At 30.0% G+C, this 23,858-nt stretch overlaps 1 protein-coding gene across 9 annotated transcripts in view; it reads left to right on the forward strand.

The window, feature by feature from the left end:
* The first annotated feature begins 389 nt into the window (after nucleotides 1-389).
* Nucleotides 390-23,858, forward strand: part of LOC139489267 (pro-neuregulin-1, membrane-bound isoform-like) — a 60,209-nt gene continuing 36,740 nt past the window's right edge. For 3 of the 9 annotated variants that reach the window (XM_071275524.1, XM_071275521.1, XM_071275523.1), the window contains exons 1-3: nucleotides 390-976; nucleotides 17,782-17,956; nucleotides 19,511-19,620. In XM_071275524.1, coding sequence (XP_071131625.1) covers nucleotides 532-976; nucleotides 17,782-17,956; nucleotides 19,511-19,620 — 730 coding nt within the window. In that variant the 5' untranslated portion in view covers nucleotides 390-531. Of the gene's footprint in view, nucleotides 977-10,182; nucleotides 10,401-17,781; nucleotides 17,957-19,510; nucleotides 19,621-23,858 lie in introns of those variants that run through there. The other 6 variants (XM_071275528.1, XM_071275529.1, XM_071275530.1 and 3 more) reach the window with 3 other exon arrangements.

The following is a 23,858-nucleotide window of genomic DNA, read 5'->3' on the forward strand; positions in this document are numbered from 1 at the left end:
TTGATAGTTGTACCATTTGTGGTGCGTACTTTTGTCGCCCTGCACGAACGTCATACTTGTAAACAGGTAAAGAAAATTGAATACTTCCGAACATACGGAAATTTAGTCTAAGTTATACAAATTTATTTTTCGGATGTTTTAAAAGTATTTTGTCACGTTCAAAGATTTTTACGTAGACAATCAACCCTCTATTCCGTAATATCTGTAAAAATATTCATTTTCATTTATAAATAAGCTTTGTATTTGAATTTCTTTAGATTTAATGTGACATTTTAATTAACTATAAACAACAACATTTCCGATTCCAATCAATCGTATCATATTCAATAAAATCTGATAACATAATTTCTCTCGAAGATAGTTAACTGTTAAATAGCCTTATTTCCTATGCCGCTTTTAAACCTTGCGCATGACGTCACGTCTATTAAGTCATGCATGGGGCATTCCCAATACTCAATATACATCGGGTCAGTGAAGCATTATGTGTTTGTATTTTGTTATGGACGTACAGTTAACATCAAATATTGAAAGATGAAGTTATTCCGTTTCAGATTTATAATTTTAGGGCTATTATTATGTATATTTCATGTTTGGTGTCGGACTTGTGGAACATTTTTCACTGATCCTGCTTCAAGTACATACTTAGCAAATATTGTGATAGAGGGGATAGTAACTCAAAAGTTGCCCGTGGGGCAGGATTTTTATAGAGTGGTGGTGAAAGTGACGAAAGTAAGAAAAGGTGACAATTTATTACCAAAAGGAAAAAGAACAAGAACTTTAGTAATTGGAGAATTCAGTGACACTGTGAATTATGAAAACTGTATACCAAATATCACATCCACACGTGGAACTGGACAAAAATATTTCTTCTTTTTAAAAAATTCATCAAGTGATCATTTTGTTAATTCAGCATTCCCAGTTTTAGTTACCAAAAAAACTTCAAGGGCTGTACGAAAATCAGCATGCCGAAAATGTGGTAGGTAAAATTTGCAGACGAATTTATTTGTATAAGATGCCGGTTTAATTTTCTTCCTGGTACAGAAAGTATGTTTCTAAACAACTCAAATATTTAAATACGTTTAACAATTTAACACAATTTAAAACATACTGACATAGTATGTATTTCAATTGTCTTTACTTTGTCAGGTAAAAAAAAAGATTTGTCGAAAATTTTAAAAACTAGCTACGTTTATAAATACGTTTAGTGCATTTAACTTCTCAATTACTTTAAAATGTTGGGCACAAGATATAGATAACCCTATATTTTATAAAGTAAATAATTAATGTTTACTAGATTTGTAAAACATTATGTAAGAATTTATTTCATTGTGTACATGTATATACCCAATGAAATTAATTGTCCAAGATTGAAGTAAAATGTTGAAATTTGCAATTATAAATAAACTATAGATTATCTGATCTGTTGCAGACTGTAATTTTATTTCATTTTCAATATTACCAGAAATTTTACATTCCAAAATCAATATTTATGAAACTGACAGAATTTTTTTTTATTTAATCTCTCTTCAGAATATAAAATATGAAAAATATGATTGCACATCAAACAAATTATCTATTACCTGTGTCTTGTGACCTTTGTTGAGAAAATAATTGATATACAAGTAGCTTGTGTTGAATAATTGATCATTAAGAATCCCTAATGAGTAGTGTTAGGTAATTGATCATCGATAAATGTATGGCATGCATTTCCTATACTTACATTTATATACAAGATCATGAATGGGGAATTAAAATGCAAGGAATTACTCCTACAATTTAACATAAAGATTTATGACTTATAGGGAGATGGAAACACATGATTTCTTAGGGTATATAGGTACATCAATTAGGACATATAAAATTCAACAGGCATTGTTAAAAAATATACACCTGTGACTGTGTAAAGTTTATTTAAACATGTTAAAATTATGAGGATATTTACAACATTAATCTTCAGTAAAAAATGTAAATTAATTTGTGGTTATATGAAAGAATAGAATGTAAGCAATTTGTGGTTTAATGTACACTGTATCTTATAACTCAAAAGCCTTTAAGTTTCCACTTTACCCATGTCTGTTAAAAAGTTTCCTCTTTACCCATGTCTGTTAAAAAGTTTCCTCTTTACCCATGTCTGTTAAAAAGTTTCCTCTTTACCCATGTCTGTTAAAAAGTTTCCTTTTTACCCATGTCTGTTAAAAAGTTTCCTCTTTACCCATGTCTGATAAAGTTGGATGTGTAAATTATAGCATAGCATGCATATTTAGCTGCCTTTTAACGGAGTTGGACAGCTAAATGATTGCATACATATCGGAATGCATTTAGAATTAGTGTGGCCTCTCCCAGCGCAAGGAAAATGTTAATATTTGAATGTTTTATGTCCAATTTAAGGAGCAGAGGGGGAACACTATTGTGGTCCAAATTTTAGGTATATTTAAGTAGTCTTGACCACTCCAGAGGTAATGAAAGATAATATATTAATAAATTGAATCACGGGAGTTTTAGAAATAACTTAAATCTAATGTGGTTGATGCTTTAGTTTCTAAATACATGTAGGAAAGGAGTATATATCATTATATATTTTCAGTGATATTGTTTGCCTGTATTACCAGGGAATACAGGCTTTTTCCCTTGGAGAAGAATCCCAATTTGAAAAAAAATGGCTTAAAATTATTCCCAAAAAGACAACTTTTTTCCCAATCAGAGCAATCTCAGTAGTAATAGTGCATGCATACAAACTAAAAAACACACTTTGAAACATTTTTCATGCCTAAAATGACTATATGTGCATATTTGAGGGTCTATTTATGTATCATTACAGTCAATAAGGGGTGTAATTTCAAATGAGAGTTTACCTCTTGAAAGGAGGTCTGCAAATTGAAGTTCCAGTCAAATTCATGGTTTATTATAAATTTCCCAATTTGATAAAAATAATGCATATTTTCCCAATAAAAAAGGGTAGAGGTAGTTTTTAAAAAAGCCAACAATATCACTGATTTTACTAATAAAGGATGATTGCATATTGAATGAAAATAAAATATGAATGGAGATTATTCTAATTTTGCAATATGTAAATTGAGTACACTGTACAAACATTAATTCATCCCTTTAAAGTCCTTGAACTTATTTACAAGTGTTTGTTTCTTTTAAAAAAAGGTACTTGAAGGTAAAGCAAGGATTGGTTGTTTAAAGCTTAACTTTATCTCATTAGTCACTCCTTATAGAAACTGTGTGGGCATAGTCAAAATTATCCCAGGACCTCACTAGGAGAAAAGCCTGTGATTTTGAAAAAAGACCCTTGATTTATTGGTAAAATTATAAGTCTCTGGTAAAATCAAATGCATATTCAGTAAGGTTCTTTCCAACAAATCTTGTGATGATCATGAGACAGTTTATGTAATAAAGGTTAAAAAGTGGACCTTAAACATTTTATTTGATGACAGATGGTATGATTAGTGCATTCAATTCAATGGTTCATTCATTAACAAACATAAATTTAAATTTTACAACATGCAAAGGTATATAAATATTTATGTTACTCAGAGGTTTTCTTATGGTTTCTTTCGCTAGTGCTTGCATATAAACTATCAAGGTTTATTTTGCCCATACATTTGTGTATTTTCTGTAATGTGTTGGTTTAGCTTTCTTGAGGTTCCTTTTGCCAATATTTGTCATAATGTGTTGCTTTTAGTCTTTCTTGAGGTTAATTTTGCCAATATTTGCCATGATGTGTTGCTTTTAGTCTTTCTTGAGGTTAATTTTGCCAATATTTGCCATGATGTGTTGCTTTTAGTCTTTCTTGAGGTTAATTTTGCCAATATTTGCCATGATGTGTTACTTTTAGTCTTTAAATTCTTGAGGTTAATTTTGCCAATATTTGCCATGATGTGTTGCTTTTAGTCTTTAAATTCTTGAGGTTAATTTTGCCAATATTTGCCATGATGTGTTGCTTTTAGTCTTTCTTGATGTTAATTTTGCCAATATTTGCCATGATGTGTTGCTTAAAAGCTTTTTGTGGTTTCCCTTCCCCATATTTTGTGTTGCGTTAAAGCTTTCTCGAAGGTTCATTTTGCCAATATTTGACTTTTAAGTGTTGCTTTAAAAGCTTTTTTGAGGTGTTTTTTTGCCAATATTTGTTATAATGTGTTGCTGAAGCTTTCTGGAGGTTCTTTTTGCCAATATTTTCCATGATGTTGCTGAATAAGCTTTCTGCTAAATGTAAAGATTTGAATAAAAATATATTCTACAGAGGTCATTGCATAATTATTCATAAAAAGTTTCCCAAATGTTAAATAGTTAAATCAGGTTAATTATACCTTGACAAAAATGTATTTTAGAGGGTTAAATACACTATTATATGTTAAATGGAAAAACCTTGAATGAATATGGGCCATTGCATGACAGAAAACATTAAATATCAAGTTATTTACTAGCATAACAAATTTGATTTTTGAATATATCAGTACAATCTTTTCCACTGCCACTGACTGCCTCTTTCTGTTGCCAGTTAAAACTGCATTTGCAACCAGCTCTCTTTCTGTTGCCAGTTAAACCTGTATTTGCAACCAGCTCTCTTTCTGTTGCCAGTTAAACCTGTATTTGCAACCAGCTCTCTTTCTGTTGCCAGTTAAAACTGTATTTGCAACCAGCTCTCTTTCTGTTGCCAGTTAAAACTGCATTTGCAACCAGCTCTCTTTCTGTTGCCAGTTAAACCTGTATTTGCAACCAGCTCTCTTTCTGTTGCCAGTTTAAACTGTATTTGCAACCAACTCTCTTTCTAGATATGTTGCCAGTTTTAATTGCATTTGCACAGATCTCTCTTTCTGTTTTTTGATAAGACTGCATTTGCAACCATCTTCATTTCTGGTGCCAATAAAACAGCATTTGCAACCAGCTCTTTTTATGTTGCTAGTTAAAAAATGCATGTGTGACCATCAAATCTTTAATTAACCATCAGTTACAACTTTTCTAATCAGGTACTATCAATAAAATAACAGTCAGTTCTGAATTTTTTAAAAGCTATTTTGTTGTATTTGTTTTCTTCTGAATTCGAACCCAGTGGAAACTACATGTAATATATATCTCATGCAGATTTAGGGTGAGATAACTATTTTAGAAAAAGAATATATTTTCAAATCTTTTTTTAAGAATTGCCTTCTCTTGATGAATGTTCCCCTGGACCTTTAAGAATATATATATAGTTTGTAAATTAAGGTATGCTGACTTGTTATGTGTATTTGAATCCCATCAGAATTATTTAACCTTCTACCAGGTAAAAGTTGTCTTGGTCTATAGGGGTGACTGACCGATGATATCATCCATGGAAGATTATCTTCCATTTAACTACTTTGAAAGAATATTTGTATACTAAAATTGAACTCATTGAAATATTTATCTCAAGTTTTAACTAGTTGATTGACTTTTAAACTTGTGGGAAATTGAAGATTAAAAGTTATAAGTATATACATACCTCCAGCCTGAAGTAAGGTGACTTTTAATAAAATAGCTTATTGTGCAATATTATAAAGATGTGATCTATTTTTAGGTCTATATTTTATATATCTAGGTTCTAACTTATTAAACCAACAAATTTTAAGGGTTAACTTGAATTTTGTTTGGATTTTGAGTTTCGTGACTATATGCTGTGGCTGTTTTTTGCTAGTATTTGGTTTGATCCTTTCTTCATGATTTGGTGAACAATACTGGTAATTTATAAGTTTTAATACATGATTGTACCCCATGCATTAATTGAGTCCCTAATCTTTTAAAACTTGAAATTAAATATTACTCTTTATAAGCTCCCATCCTAAAAAATGGGCTACCCTATGCTTCCCGTGAGTCACCCCTGTCCCCCCTTTTTTTATATATTTTTTAAAGGAAATTCAAAACAGAGTTTACATCTTTTGCAAAATAAAGAAAGGAGCCAGGAGTAGAGCAGAAATTAGAAAATTGCACTTGTTCTACACATCCGCCCTTGTTGCAATTAAATGTTTCCTCAAATTATAAACATGGTAAAGGAAATGTATATCTATGCAATAATTCAAATGTAACTCTTTTCAAATTAGCACATTTATCAGTTATAATGTAAATAGAATTAGTCCCTTTGCTCACCAGAAATTATGCAATAACTAACTTGCTGGAAAACATTCTCATCAAAAGATCAATAATTCAGAATATTTTATTTTACCAATTATTTAATTTCATCTTGAGAGAAAACGTTGTTGTATTTTCATTTGATTAGAGAAGATTTATGGCTATTTTATTTTACTTAGCTTTTGTTTGATTTCATTAAAATTTAATGATTTGTCCGTTATAATTCCACCCACGCTCATTTAATTCTCATATTTAAGCTTTTCTAAAGAAATGAGTCCAATAATACGCTTAAATTAAATAAAACAACCGATCAATTCAACTTTACCTGTAATTAATCGGTTACGAGAAATCGAAGGTTGTAACCTGAATGTGTGGTTAAAATGTCAATAATTGAGGGATAATATCAATGTATTGAATAGTAGCCCCTACATTCAATGAGATATGTAGATTATTTTCTCTGAGATGAATAGCTTGTCGTTTACTCCTACTATTATTATTCAATTAGATGACAACTTAGAAACATTGCTTTGAATCAAATAGTGTGGGCCCCTATAACTGTATGCGTGGCCAAATGTCAGAAAATCTGCAGATATTTAAACATTATGTGACATGTTAAAAATTTGTGAAGGTTTTTATCTTCCTTTCTGCAGGCCTATTAAGGTTTTATTATAGAATGTGAGTGGGAAAACTTTTTTAACATTTTTCAGATTTTTTTTTTATCTCCCTTTAAAATTGAACTCTTTATCTACTACAATGTTTTGAATGTTCTCAGCTAGTAATCTATTGATTGATTGATATTCTCAAGAAATCATTCTGGTGAAAAGTAATAATGAATACAAATCATAAAAACCACAGTCATCTTATAATGTTTTCATTTCCCTCTCAATAAAAACAAATGAAATGAACAGCAGGTTAATAATATAGGAGAGTCTAGTGTCAAATTAGTTTAATGTTGCTATGCAAACAAATTTCTGATCTACCAACATCAAGTTGCAGATCTGGAAATTTCAGGGGGAGGGGGACACAGACTGCCCAAGAGGGGGCCATCCAGTCATGCTTCAGTGATTCCCTAAATAATCAACCAAATTTTCTCCACAATCAGGGGTGGGGTTGGTGACCCTGCCCGTCCCCCTAAATCCGCTGACTACAACTTGCTTTACTTCAGTGGCTGTTTATTTAACAGGATAGATGGAAAGAATTTTGGAAAATTTATCATTCTTGGAACCATTTGAAAATAATGCTTAAACTTAACTCATTTCATGGCGTTGGATTGACCATGCATAAACAATCCATTAATTAATCATTAGACTTTTTGTGAAATGAGGGCCAAGACTATATCTTTTTTGTCTTAATTATTTATCAATACAAAGGGGTTCATATATATCAGGAAGCTTAATTTCACATGGAAATAGAAACAGCTAATCTAGATGGTTGTCTTGCAATGGTAAATAAATGGAAATGTAAAAAGTCTATTATTTCTGGGAAATCTTACAATAGCAAATAAATGTAAATGAAAAAAGTCGTATTATTCCTGGTAAATCAATGTTGTGATATAACAAATGCATACCAGAATTCAATGCACGGACATAAAATACTGCAGCAGTATAGACATAGCCCGGCAAAATCAATGTTTTCCTTTACAGTTGTAACCATATAGAATATGTTTAATAATACTCTTGTCACAAGAATCATTTACTGACATGTCAAGTCAAATAAGTACCTGGGACCAATACTTAGAATTGTTTATTACTAACTTTTCCAATATAATCCAAATCAATTCCGTTAAGGAGACAATGATATTGATTCCAGATTCCGAGTTCCCAGTTGGAAAATATCCCAGTATATTTAAGCGCTATGCGTTAATTTCCTTTGACAAGATTTGATTGGAAATGTTTGCTGTATATTCTGTGAATTGTTGGGTATCCATCACTGAAACCAGACAGAATCTTGTTATCACAAGTTTTCTTACCAAATTACGTCTCGGTGCCATTGGTAAAGCAATGTCTATAAAGTCATGTAATATATAAACAATCTGATTTTGTAGGAAGATAATTGGTCTAACTATATTGAATGGACTTTTACATGTTTCCATTATTTTTGTTTATTGCACAATAAAGAAACATGTAAAATTAACTGCAGATATCTGCAATGACAAATTAATTAAACATCATCGTTGTCTGTTGATCAAAATCCTAGACTTGTTCTCCAATTTCTTTTGGCAATAAAGAAGAAAAAAAAAGATTTTTGAAAAAAGTATACAAGGTTACATATTTTTAGCGTCCAATTATATATATATATCATGTATATAATGCTTTTTTCATAGGGTTCCACAGTGACATTCAAAGATTTAAGCTTTTTATAAACTGCATTTTATGTCATTTTTTTCTGCATGACCTTTTTTTGGGCTTCAATTCAACACTGGCAATTACTGGTGACAAGCACTAAGTACTACACCTCAGAAGAAATTTTTTCATTTTCCATCAGTAAGCAAAATTTCTCCTTAATGTCCATTCATGCTTAGCACACCTACATCTAAAGTTAAGTGTTGTATAACAAATATATTTATCATTTAAATTTGGTGTGCAGTATAAATCATTGCTATTCAGGATGTCATCTTTTAAAAAATGTTAAAGATATATATATGCAAATATTTGATAGGGATCTCGAGGAGTGGGCTGTATGTACATCTAGTGGTGATGAATTATGACTTTTGATTTAGGTCCAGTTGGTGTACTTTTAGTTACAATGTAAAAAAAATTACAAGTCATTTTTGTTACCTTTCCTATATTTATATACTTTTTCCCATTGCAGTTTACCATTATTTCAAAATTAGAAGTTGCACAAAATTTTTTGATTGATACATGTATATATATTTTTTTTTTTTTTATTTTTTATTTTTTTTTGGGGGGGGGGGATTTGCAGTATACATGCAAGACAGATATTTGTTTTATAAAAATGGTTCATTTTATGAATTAATAATTATTTCGTAATTTCTTAGTGATTGTAATAGATATATTTTGATATTGCGTTAAAGAAACAAGTCTTCTATAAGTTCTAATTGTTTTGCGAGTTTATCAGTAGAGCAGACAGACACAATGTTTCAAGTAAACTTGGCAAATTGAGTTATTATTGCAGAAACATTGAATAAGAAAAAGTCTGTTTTTGTCTATGATCCTTTATTTACAAAACTGCATAGTAATTCATTTGTGATAGTTTCTCCACATTTGTTCAAATGTCAAATGTATTTTGAGATGATAGCATTACATAATAAAATTCTCTATGTAAAATATCCATAGATTCTTTAGTATCAAGTATTATTTATTTTGATATTTTTCTATAAACTAAGTATTTGTTTCAGATATTGGATATGCTCTGCATTTATGAATTTTAAAGTGATTTGTGATACTACACCTTCTAACAACTCAACATCTGTCGTAACTACTAAAAATTATAGAGCTGCTTAAATGTTTTGTAAACGTGTTTTAATATTTATAATTTAATTACCTTCCTTAATTAAGAGTTGTATCACGTTGTGACATCTGTCATAATACTGCTAAATATAGAAGAGCTCCTGATTTTTTTTATTATATTTCAGTTATCTCCCTTTGAAAAGAGTTATATCACTTTATCACAGTGTTAAACAGGCTAATTTAACATTGAAAAAAACTTTTCTTGCATAAAAAAGCCATTTTAAAAAGAATTGTGGAACTGTCTTATAATTTTTGTTATAATCATTCTTTTGACTGATGTTTGCTGAAACATTGTACCATTATTGAATTTTGATGATATAAATGTATTGGTGAAAACTGTGTCACAGTTTAAATTAACATTCATATGAAATTTCTTCTTAAAAATTAAAGCATTCATATCCAACTATATAGTGCCTGTCACACAGGATATAAAATATTACCTTTGACAAATCTCTTGATAGTAAAATTTAACTCTTGCAGGTAGAAATCAGATATAAAACTATTTAAATGTTACCCATACTTAGACATATTTTACTTAATTGAATATACCATTTAAACCCTCTTTTGCATTTTTTTCATTTTTTTTTAAACTACCTTGATGTATTTTCTTATCATGCTTATAGAAAGTGTACATAAACCTCGGTTGGATATTAGTTTCAACAGGATAGTAATCTGTTGCATTATGCCCAATGTTATTTTAATATTTCAATAGGTATTAAGATATAATAATTTTTTGGCTAGCCACATTGACACTAGAAAACTTGTAAAAGTTCATTCTTTTGGATTACATTTATTGGATATTAAACATGAGAGTTTACCGTAAAGCTAGAAGCGAAGAAGGTATGGAATATCATTATAATGTAGAAACACTGTTATATTGAGAGATCATTTATAGAACTGAGGATGGTTTAAAATGTGATCGTTACTAAGGACATACACTGTTGTTACTGTCAAATTTTGAAATTGTTGTAATTGAGTTTGAAAGTCTCTAGTTTTAACTCTTTGGTAAAAGTATAAGCGACAAAGATAATCAAAATGATGACGTTGCATTAAATTCTCATCTGAATTTTAATAAAAGCCTTAAAAATTAAGTAAAATAAAAAAAAATTCAATTATAAATTGCTATAAAATCTGAAAAAAGCATTGGAACAGAGGGGTACATATGAAGTAATGGTGATGTGGAGTGATTTGACTTTCCATGTAAACTCTTTCTATCCGTCATTTGACTTTCCGTTATGAAGCAGAAACTCATTTTTGAACAGTGATTTGACTTGCCAACAAAGCTCTTTTTTATATCAATCTTTTAACTTTTAATGAAAGCTTTGTATAAGTCATTTGACTTGCCTTGGACACCCTAAAATCCTTTGGTACAAGTCAATTTCCATAAAACATTCTTGTTGAAGTGTCTGACTGCTTATGCCAATATTGTATCTGTCATTTCACTTGTTACAGAAGCTTACAGCTTTCAATGGAAGCTCTCTATGATATGATCTTTGAAGCCAAGCCCAGCTTAAAAAAAATGTTTGTTTCCAGTTATGTTCTTGTCAGATTGGTTTTAGATTGTTGGGTTAAAGTAGATGATTTTTTAGGGGGATTGTCAGATAACCATATTTGATTGGTGTGAACTGCATTTCAGAATTTGCTTTATTTAAGGGAGCAAAATAAGTATTGTACTTATCACCAACTCTAAAAGTATAAAAAGGGGCAACAAGTACAGAACAATGGCAACCTTAGAGCCAAAGTAAATGTATGTAGGAAATAGGGGGGTCATTCTAACATTGCATGTTTAAAGACTGTAATTATGAGATCAATTAGGTGCATTACAGAATAAGAAATGATTTGTAACGAGGTATTAACATACTATTATGTAGATAATCAAGTTTTAAGAAGATTAATCAAAAGAAATAACAGGAACCAATAACAATTTACCAAAGTATGTAAGCTTTTGTGTCATTTAAATTAACAACTGATGTTCAAATAATTTTGGTGAAGTTCTGGATTAATGCAAGGATAATCAAAGTTCTCATGGATGATTAGACGAGTTTTCATAGACTTAGATGCCATTTTCTTATTTTAACCACTTTCCTTTTTGTAGGTTGCATTTTTTCGTAGGGGAACAAATCTATATATCTCCCCCAGGCATGTCTAAAGGGAGATAAATATATTATTCACTTTAATTGAATTTGTATGCATTGTGGGTAAATTAATATTTGATTGGTGGTGATTGATTGAGAATCCCTGTGACCATTGAATAAAACTTTATATTCCCTTCTGACCCTAACTTAATTGGTACTGTAGTTAGTGATGGTAAAGTCCATCTGTCCACCTTATCTGAAACTGATTTCTCTTTTAAAGTCAATACCCTTTGTGAAATATGGATTTTCGTGGGTGAATGTATAAACTTCATGACTCCAAGGAATTGTAAATACATGTATAAACAAGGAATTGTTTGAATCGGGAATAATTTTAAATTCTGAAAAACTGTCTAAATTGATAAGAAATGGATGATGAAAACTAACCCAACTAAATGGGGTTACCACATTATCTTATTTTACGCATATGGCTAAGGTTGAAATTTATCTTTCACTGATATTTCAGTATTTTTTAAGCCATGTGCATCCATGGCTAACCATTCTTAATTCGGTTAGTTTTCACCCCAATTTAATTAAAATTAAATCCTTTAATTGCTCCTGTTTTGAAATGTCAGTCATGCTTCAGTGATTCCCTATATAATCAACCAAATTTTTCCCACTAAAGGGGGTGGGGCCCAGGCCACCCAGGTCCCCCTTGAACTGCCTTTGATAGTATCCAGCCTAATAATTGTTTTACATAAAGTGCAATAGTACAACTGCATTGGAGGAACTTAATAGTTTTGTGAAAACATACATTAAACCAATAAAGATAAGCTACATTTATGACAATTTTTTAAATGATACTTTATTATTTTAACAAGGTAATTTAGCCTAAAATTTAGGATATTTGGTCCAATATTTCAGACTATTGTTGACTTTATTAATCCTCAACATTTACTTTGTGATTTCTTACATTAATATTTACACGGTTTGGATTGTGATCATGATGGAATACCACAATGGATTAAATGAAGTATACGTCCACATTAAAATCATATTTGTTATTTTGTTTTTATAGATTATGAGAATATAGCCAGAAAAACCACAGGATATGGGCCAAAGTTATCACCTCAATTTTTAATACAAATAATCGGTATAACAACAGATACAAAATTCAAGATACATGTAATTCACAGCTTTGTGTGAAAATCTCAATGTCCATATATAAAATCAAATCATGTAGCTAATAGTTACAGAATAAAACTGTCTGTGTTAGGGAAACATTCTAAACTTTTGATTTTTAATAGCACCATCATGTCTATGCTTGGTTTTGGTCTTGTAGTAAAGAAAGGAGGTAAGATGCTTTGATTTAAATTTATTTTTTGAGGTAAATAAAAAACCTTTGAAAACCATCTAAATTCCATTTTAATAATTGGCAGGCAAGGTCATTTGTACAGACTTCTTAAATGTTTCCCCCCTCTCAGAAACCAGAGATATGATTATATTCAAGGATCATTATTTAACATTGATTTAGATAAAAAAAAAATATTCCTTTATTCTCATCTTCATCTTGTTTTCAAATTTATTACAATTTTTTGTTCTTTTAAAAAGAAATGATTTAAGGATGTTCAACATGCCACAAAAAAATTGACATTAAGAAGTTTTTTTTATTGAAGCTGGCTCCATAAAAATCTAGTATTTTATGGCTTAAGTAAAGTAAAAGAGTAGACAGATGATATTTATTGACTTTCACTGAGTATTTTAATGTAATAAAGCTATATCTAGTAATTTTTATTTGGTTCTGAGTTGACTTTTGGTTCTCTGTATGCAGGAACAAATACTAAGCTCAGCCAAATATTTAATTAAAGAGCTAACTAAATTAAGATGAATGATATCCAAATAAAAGGCTATTTGTCCAAGATAGGAAAATCTTTATTTTATACTACACCAGAAGTCTATAAAATCATTAAGGAAACAAAAGAATTAGTCAATAATTCTAAATGTGATCTCTTGATGGAGAATAGTCAATCAGTTTCTTTAATATTTAACTCCGATCGTAGATTGATTACGGCAATGATTAACTATTTTATTGGTTTCCTCTGCCTGACTTTGCATGTGGTCATACTATTTACGTTGTTGACCTTATGCAGTCTGTAATTATTTTATAACACCTGTGTGTTGTAACATTAGATGTGTTTAAGCGTAATTATTAAACGACTATTTTGTTTCTTTCCGGTATGGTTCACTTTGAACTTGTTGAAGGGCAAATGAAAATAATAGAAACATGATAAAAGTTATATCTGCATAAAAACGTAATGAATTTGGTTTTAATATCATAATTCATATGACGTTATTTTTGCCAGAGGAGGGATAGGATTATTGTAGGCGTGTAGAATTTCTGGTACAAATAAAAATTTATTAATTTGTGCTTTTCTTCCTGTCTGAAATGAAACTTTTGGGAAAATCAGATATGAAATTTGTCTAGTCATGTATGTCATCCAAATGGAAAGAATCAACTTATACTGCAGAAAACAATCGCTCGTATTATTCTACAGCAGAAAATTACCTTAGCTGTATTTGGCAACAAAATATTTCAACATTTTTACCATTTTTTGGTCCTCAATGCTCTTCTACTTTGGACCTGATTCAAGCATCAATGATGAGTCTTTTGTAAACAAAATAACACCAGTTTGGCATATTAAATATAAATCTTGGATAATCTATGATGAGTTTAAAAAAAAAAAAAAAAAAAAAAAAACACAAGTATAAGAATAAAAAAATTATTAAATCAAATCAAGTATATTTTTCTGTTTAGTTGGTTTCATTTTTCAAATGAAGACCAGAAAAAAATGAAATGTTCAAATAGATGTGGTTCTGTTACTTCTATTGATAGAATTAGCTATTACAATCAAGAACTACCAGTATTTTTTGTAACAAGTGATGGAAATAGTGATAGATAGTAAATATTGTTGTCTCTTTATTTAATTACTGGTAAAAAAACAAACACAAATGTTATACATTATTGAATAATTTGATTTATGCCTTTCCTGTCTCATTTGAAATTAGCATATTATGAATATTAAGTATATGTATAGATAAAAGATAGAAGACACATAAAAGTCGAACAAACAGTTTGACTTGTCTACTATATTTACTGCTGATACAATTTAAAGTCTTGGATATTGTGTTTGATCTATAGCTGTTTGGAGAGTCTCAGAAATTACATTTTCTGTTTCCGTTGTTTTGTTTTTTCTTGTTGAAACTTATTTTTTTAGTAAGATGTTTAAACGTGATATACATTTTTTTTTATTGCACTTTCTATTTTTCCAAAAAATGTTTGTACATGTATATCAATCACTGTATAAAGGATGGTTTAATAAAGAACAAAATAATAAAATTCCAGTGTTAAAAAACCCAAATTTTGTATTCACATGATTTATACTGATCTGTTAGCTCAGAGCACTAAATTTATGAATAATTGTTATTTTTTTGCCAGTTTTGTTTACAAGTATTTAGGATTGATCATTTTGTGTTTGATTTTATAGTTTTTCTCTCAGGCAGATAAAGTAAATATTTTTATAATTATGACTGTTCAAAGTGCAATTAAGTACTTGTACCGATGTCTTAGTAAGAAACATGTTTCTCTGAAAACTAGAGTACAAATACAAACTAACGTTTTCCAAGAACAAAAATAATTTGAATGTAGATTAAGTTCTGTTTTGTTAATTTTAGTGCAAAATATGAAAAGTACATGTTGATGATGTCAGAAAGAAACGGATGCACTTTAAGAATACATGTTGTTATAATCATATTTATGACGTAAAATTACGAAATGATGTAAGAAAGTGTCAAAATATATTAAATTGCCCTGCAGAAGTGTATTGCATAGTTTATGCTCGTTTACTTAAGATGCATTAGTTTCTGATTTACATTTTTCTTGCTTTATTTAATAAATTCTAATTGCATGCAGGCACCTATGGTATATCTTGCAGGACATCACTCCCCCCTTTTTTTCTTTGTAACAGATATATTAAAAAAAGTCTATAAAAACAAAGTCTTTCTAATAAGCACTGTAAGATAAATAATAACTCCACTGAACAATTGTGTTGTCAACATATATTTGGTTTAATAAAAAGTCCCTGGAAACAATCCATAATATCTGAGTTCCTGTTGGAATAAATATTCTATACCATTATTCCATAAGGAACAAATTCTGTAATATCTGTTTTAGTGGAAACAATATTACAGCATCTTTCTTCCACTTGGAGCTTATATTATGATGAAACTTGATTTTTGAGACAGGGTTATGCAACTTTTTCAAAAGATATTATGCTGCATATCTATCAAGATATTATATAATGATAGACTCATTGTATCTAAAAGAAATAAATTTTCAGCTAATTTCTGCCACTATTAGACTGACTTTATCTCTGTGAAATAAATTGTTCATGGTTTTCTGTCATTATAGGGAATGACAAACGATTTTGTTTTTATCACAGCTACTGTTTTGAGTTGATATGTTAACAAGATAATTAATACTATGATATATTAGTGTAAACATAAATCTCGACAGGTTTTATTGTCAGTTCTTGTGTAACTTGTCATCATATAATTGTTTCTTATCAATGAATCGTGGGAGATCTTTAATAGATATTTGTAATATTCATTCATTAATTGGGATATATAAGTAAAGATATTTTTTCTTAATGAAAGTATTTCAAGCTTATTTTTTTGGTTTTTCTTTTCTTCAAAAGCCCTGTTGTCCGCTTTTAAAAGAAAAAAAAATAGTTTAAAAGGTTCAACATTACATATAGTCAGCCTCAGTGACTTCTTTGGTCTTATATTTAGTTTCATTCATGGAAAAATATCTGTCTGGACATGTCCTCCTAAAAAGGGAGATGGGGTATTCAGTCAGTCCATCCCTACATCCATACACAAGTTCGTCTCAAAATTGGTTTTCATCTCTAACTTTAGTTTGTCTCAATCAAATATTATGAAACTTATGAACAATGCTTATTGCCACAAAAGGTAGATCGAGTTTGACTTTTAATGTTCTCGAGTTATGCCCCATTAGAACATTATATGAGTTTGACTTTTAATGTTCTAGATGTTATGCCCCTTTAGAACATTATATGAGTTTGACTTGTAATGTTCTAGAGTTATGCCCCTTAAGAACATTATATGAGTTTGACTTTTAATGTTCTAGAGTTATGCCCCATTAGAACATTATATGAGTTTGACTTTTAATGTTCTAGAATTATGCCCCCTTAGAACATTATGTGCAATCATCCTAGGGAGACATTCTCTAATTGTATCTATCACAGAGAAGAACTTTGACCTTTTCTGACCTTTGAATTGAAATGCACAAATGTGATATGCAGCTTTTCTTGAAGTAGCAATAATTAATCTCACATTTATGTCCAACCTCAAAAAACGCAATTATAAATGCACAGTAATTTCTGAATTTATAGTTGTTTATTTGTACCATACTTTATCACAGTAACAAATATACCATGTATCTAATTTGAAAATGTCCTTACACAGAAGAGCAAAACGTTTTCTTAGAATGAGTTCATATAGGTACAGACTTCACGATTTCAAGGATATGTGTTGACCAACAATGTGATAAAAATAGTTAATTTCCAAGTAGTCTTACATGTTAACTGAAGAATTGAAAGAGACGGATAGTTAACTTAAACTAAAAAATAAATGTCAAATCTGCATGTTTATAATAGATATGAGAACATTTATCTTTACTGTTAGAAAATTAGGAAAACAATTACAGAATTTTATAGTTTTCCCAATTTTCAATCACTTGTATAATTCTAAATACTGCTATACATGTAAAATACAATAATCCCTAATATGGCAAGAGGATAATATGTGTTTGAATGCGTGTTGAATTTCTTTTGGGACACCATTATGTCTTTTGATAAAAGGTTGTCAATAGTCTTTATGTTTTTTTTATTCAGTAATATTCATTACTTATTGAACATCTTTAAAATTTTATCAAACTTTAAATGTACAATTATGAAAAGTCCATACACACATCATTAGAATTTACGCATATTTTTTTTAACATGTTACCAGTGAGAGCAATAGTTATAATTTTGGCCAATTTGTAATTAATAGTTCTTTTTTATTTTCAGATAAAGCTCCTTCATTAAAAACAATAAAAGTGAATAAGAAAAGGTTTGTTGAAGGTAGAAAATTCCAGTTATCATGTCGGATACGGTCAGCACGTCCGCCGCCAGAAATGTTATGGGAGAAAAATGGCAAAGTTATAAAAGCTAGTAAAAAAGGCTTTTCTATTAAAAAAACAAAGTAAGTATACTATACTAATCATTATTATTTCACATAAATTTCAGTAATTCAATTTTTGATGAGTTTTTTTATAGAGTTGTTTAAATCAGAACTTGCTTAATGGGTCAATAACCATAATCTTTCATACAGAACGTAATGAAAAAATATGAGTGCAAATGTATCTTGAAATTATCAATGTCATCTGTGAAAAAATATATGTTTTTATGTGTTTTTCAAACTTATCTAAACTATTAAAAGGTTATTTAATGAATATTGGTGAATTAACCCCTCATAGTGTATATAGTGCCAACAGTCTTCATGCTACACCCCACATCTTACACCAGTGGCTTGTAAAATTGCTCTTCTTCTCTATAAGCCGACAGAATCAAACTAAAATTTAAAAAAAAATTGAACTGCTGGTTTGTGGACTCTAAAGTTAAGCGTGACTGCTGTAATATTGCACAGATACCCTTGTACATTTTAAAAATCTACTTGGAAAATATTCACCAATTTTCTTGCCTATTTACAGAATATGTAAATTTTGAAATGTGATTTTTTTTGAAGCAATAAAAAAACATTGGATGAGGAAATTTTACTGAAAAATATAGTTAAAAAAAGAAAGGTATTGACAGTTACCAGATAAACAAGACAGCTGTCAAATGAAGTTCTACAGGAAAAAAGCACCAAACAAATAGATAAAGGAAATTGTATTTCTTCACAAAAATTCTTGCCATATATGTTATGTCTTCTGTTGTACATGTATATGTTCCAGACCGTATGAGTATTTGGACCGTACGCGTACGGTCTGGACCGTATGCGTACTTTTTCAAAATACTCATACGGTCGGACCGTACGCGTACGGTCTGACTAATATTAGAATATGGTAAAGTTTATTAGATACAAATGCATATAGCAGATCAACATTACTTAACTATCAAATTAATATAAAAAAGTTCAATTGTAATTGAAACAAAAACTTTATATTTTAACTTTTTAATTCACGCTAATTAAATATGTTAATCTCTTGTATTAAGCATGTTGATCAGTAATACATTAATTGAATTATGAACACTGAAATTGAAAATATCGGAAGTAAACATAATGTGGGAGTTCAATTGTTTTAGAATATTAAGCAACCTTACCAAAAAAATTCAAATGCAAAAGAAAATGCACGAACTGCACACATAAAAATGCTAAAAATATTACGTTACTTGAATTGTGTCACCTTGGGCGAGAGTACCGAAATATGATTCAGATATACAATTAAACAAATATCTAATTTCAATTGTTCGTTTGTTCTAATTATAATAAATTATCAATAACAATTTGTAAAACTAAAAATAAAGATTGTTTCAATTTAACCCATATGATCAAATAACATTTATGGTCAGCTCGTACTGGACCGTACGCGTATACTCGTACGGTCCGACCGTACGCGTATGGTCGGACCGTATGAGTATACGTATACGGTCCGGACCGTACGCGTACGGTCCAAATACTCATATGGTCTGGAACATATATATATTACTAAAAATGTACAAGATAAAAGTATATATATATTTTTTTCATTCAAAGACGAGGTATTGTGCTTCGGAAAAGGAAAGCCACACTTGCAGACAGTGGAACCTATGTGTGTGAATCAAAAAATGTGGTGGGCAAGACCAGACAGGAAGTCAACATTGAAGGTAACAAAAACTTTCATTTGTGTAAATGTTGGATATTGCACTTCTCTTTTACCTTTGCACTTTAATGCTAAATTTAATACATATAAATCAGTTCGAAAGGTAAATATACCCAACCAACCAATTATCTTTGGTGAAATTTGGACAACCTCTGAAGTCATCATCAATTCGCCAGATTCTAGGTGGATCAAGGCTATTTGTTTAAGATTTAGAAATCTACCCAAAAGGTCGGACCCCTTACAAGAAGGTGCAATCTCCCATTAAGATGGGAAAAAAAGTGTATTTCTTCAACAGTATTGAATATTGTAAGATATCTATGATTTCCAATCAGACAATTATCCACCATAGCTCAGAAGACATTGATAAGCAATAATGGGTCACGGTTATTTACTCCCATCATTTTATTGTAAACATACGGAATAATAAATGTAACTACAACGTGTAGTAAAAAAATCAATGTCCATATAAAGCTGCTAATTTCAGGATAAATCTTTTCAAATTATTATCAATGGAACGGCAGTGATGATTGATTGTCCTGCTTCCGACTTTGTACAGGCACTTTGCAAATGAAAGTGATTGGGTAGTTATAAGCAGTTAAGTTAATGCTGTAAAGCTAGCCTGTCTTAAGTTGTTTACATCCGTCATTTGGTCTGTGGTCAAGACAGTTGTCTCATTAACAGTCACACCACATGGTTTTATTATATTGTTTGCCCCCACTATAGATTGACTGAGCTATCTGACATTTTGTTTTAGTAAATAAGTTTAGTCTTGCAATACTATAGGGATTTTCTGCAAAGTTGGCGGTTGAAATTGATTTTTGTCTATTAAGCATATTTGATATGTATGTAATTCCATTGTATTTTACTATTGAGTTGTCTGAAAACAAAATACATATAAAACGTTACTTTTTATAAAAAAGAAAACTGTTGATTCACTTTTCCATGTCTCCACAAATCTATCATGTAATGATTTAGGCTTGACTGCATACTAAAATAGAAGTTATGAATATAATAATATTTATGATATTGACAGAAAGAATTGTTGAATGAATATACAAATATAACAAACTTGATGCAATGAGACAGACATTTAGTATATTATTATGTACTTTTAATATCCTTCGTAAGTGTTTTGTGCAGTCACGTATACACTTCTTCTTTGTATGTTTACTTCATTAAAATCATGGTACAATATTTAAAATTACGCTTAAATTAAATTCTTAAAATAGAAATCAATATGAAAGAGAAAAAATAACAGTGTATGCTTGTTCTACTTTTAAAAATATTTGACTACATGCATTATTTATTTTATTCTGTAAGTCTAAGAAATGACTTTATGAGATACTGTCCCAAGTCTTTATTGCATCATATTGTAGAGGGATAGTCATTTAGAAGGGAATTAAAGAACTATCACAGTTGAAACTTGAAAGGTTAAAAAATTATCCTTTTTTCCGTGGTGAAAAAAAGTTTTTTTTTCATTTTTCATTATAGTTACCTATATCAATGAGGTCAATGCATCAGTCTTGATGGTCTGATGATGCATAAAATATTTGCCACTGGTTGTTAAGCCACCAACACTCAATCAATCAGTCTTGATGGAATGAAAAAAAGTGTAGCTTGCTAGGTTACAGTTTAAGAAAAAGTTTGGGTTTTGCTCATGGTTGAAGGTTTTAGGTTTCAGAAGCAATTTGAAGGATAGTAGTGGGAAGAAAAAAGGTTTTAATGCAGAACTTGTTGATTTTTTCAACCAAAATTATTGGTTTTCGTCACTTTTAGAAATCTCCCAAGCGGACCACTTTCAAATTGATGGACTCTAATGTTGCTGATGTTCAAAAAGAAGGTTTTTTTCGACAACAGTTAAATTAAGATTGGCTTACTGGTACTGGTAAATTTTAATGTAAGAAACTTGAAGTTGATATCAGTAGAGTTATTTGAACATGAATTTTTGTGGTACAGTTTATTGAGTAAGTTTTTCCTTGATAGATAAGACAGACATTTTAACATATATTTTACACTTTTCAAGGTTTTTAACAAGAACAGGTGATGGATTTAATGAAATGTAATCGTGTAAATCACAGTTTAATGTTTGACAGGATAATCATATTAATATTAAATCGTAGATGATATTTACATGAGTATCTCTAAGAACATACAGACAGATGCTGTTATTTACGTTGCTTCAAGACTGTTTAGTTTAGAAGATATAATGAAAGCCTGTTTTTAAAGAATTTTATCAAACAGCTCAGACTGACTCTAGTCTATAATAAACATTTGGGAATTGAAAAAGCAGTATAAATACATTATACACTTGAATATGGTGTCAATTCCGTTCTCCTTTATAGAATATTATTTTGTCTGATTGATGTGCAAATTTCTTCAGTCTAATGTCTGAACCATAGCTTTATAATGACAGTTCTGTGTTAGAAATAATTATCCTGAAATAAAACAATTAGCGAACATCAATAGTTATATCTAAGTCCTAGTAGAAACAATTGACACTTGCATTAAGAATTGTACTTGATTTTGATAGAGGTGTCTTGAGTTTCCTGAAAGACAAATAAATGTATAAGATCGTATATAACTTTCTAATTTCGATTAAGTTAGGATAGACATAGCTAGGTCATAACATACTTTTTTCTAGAAAAAAATGATTATTTTATGTTGATTGCAGTTGACTTAAACTATTTATTGCTAAATAAAACACAAACTACACCTATGAAATAAAATGAAAAAGCTGTACCTTTAATTCGTGATATTTCATAAAATAAAGTAAGAAATAGTTGATTTGTTGAAATATGAAGTTTTCTTCAGGCTTGTTATCGTTTGAAGATGTGGTCATAAGTGTTTCTCGTTTCTTGTTTTTAACACTTGTTTTTTACATAGATTAGACTGTTGGTTTTCCCGTTTGAATGGTTTTATACTAGTAAATTTTTGGGGCCCTTTATAGCTTGCTGTTAGGTGTAAGCCAAGGCTCCATGTTGAAGACCTTACCTTGACCTATAATGGTTTACTTTTATAGATTGTGACTTATGGATGGAGAGTTGTCTCACAATGGCACTCATACCACATCTTCCTATATCTATTTCACATGGAAGTGTAGGTATTATCCTAAGAACTGACATTATGTGAATTTATTTTATTGTTGAACACCTTGGGGAGAGCTTCTTTGTTAGTTTTCACACTATATATTTAACTTAGAATAATACTTCATATAGAATAAGGAGATGTGATATAATTTCCAATGAGAACTATTCATAAGGGACCAAATTACCTGGAGGTTTAGTTATAGTGTCACCAGCTCCTTACACTCACCACATATTCCGTATTAAATTAAGTATATAGATTCCAACAATGCATTAAACACATAGCGGTTTAACCAAAAGTTTTGAATGTGAGAGCAGACTTATTATTATAGCAATGCCAAAGTCGGAAATGTTCATGAAACAAAACAACATAGATAAAACGGAACATTAGGATGTAAGACAGATTTGTAATAAGAAGACTCTTTAGTTAGGACATAATTCAACTTCTAATATAATAACATGTCAATTTTTCTTAAAAACTTTATAGTTACACAGGCTAGAACTTGTAGAAGATTACTTTTCTCGATACTTTGTCTTTGAAAAATGTTGTGTGGGGTAGGGGGAGCAAATTTATTCTCTTATTATCATGTAAATATTTATATATATTCACAACTTTTTGGACAGTTATTAAAAATTTCTTCAATTCAATTGCTTGTTATTTTGTGTTGAAATGATTCAGAGAGAGGATTAAATACAGAATGACGCAATTTCTTTATAAACTACTTAGCAGAGACCACCTAAGCCTTGGATAATGGTACAAAAATTTGAAAAAAAATAACTTGTAAACACATTCTGCGGTGACTGAAATACACTGGAACTACCAAAATAAATGTGAAAAATCTATTTGAAGTAAATTTAATTATTGAATACAATTAAACTGTTTAAACTCGCAGATTCTTGTAAGACATAATTACATAAGATACTCTTAGATTCTGTAAACAAAAAGGCATACGCTTGTCATGATAATTACCAAATTTGTTTACGTTTATTCTAAAATCTATGCTTTGAAGCCAGCGGCCCTTATGGAAAACATGATGCCATGCAATGTATACCCACATATCTTTTATCCTTTCTGAACGGATCAGTCTAGTGGCGGATCCAGAAATTTTCATAAGTGGGGGCCCACTGACTGCCTAAGAGGGGGGCCGCTCCAGTCACG

This window comes from Mytilus edulis, chromosome 9 (assembly GCF_963676685.1).
Source record: "Mytilus edulis chromosome 9, xbMytEdul2.2, whole genome shotgun sequence".
Lineage (NCBI taxonomy): Eukaryota > Metazoa > Mollusca > Bivalvia > Mytilida > Mytilidae > Mytilus > Mytilus edulis.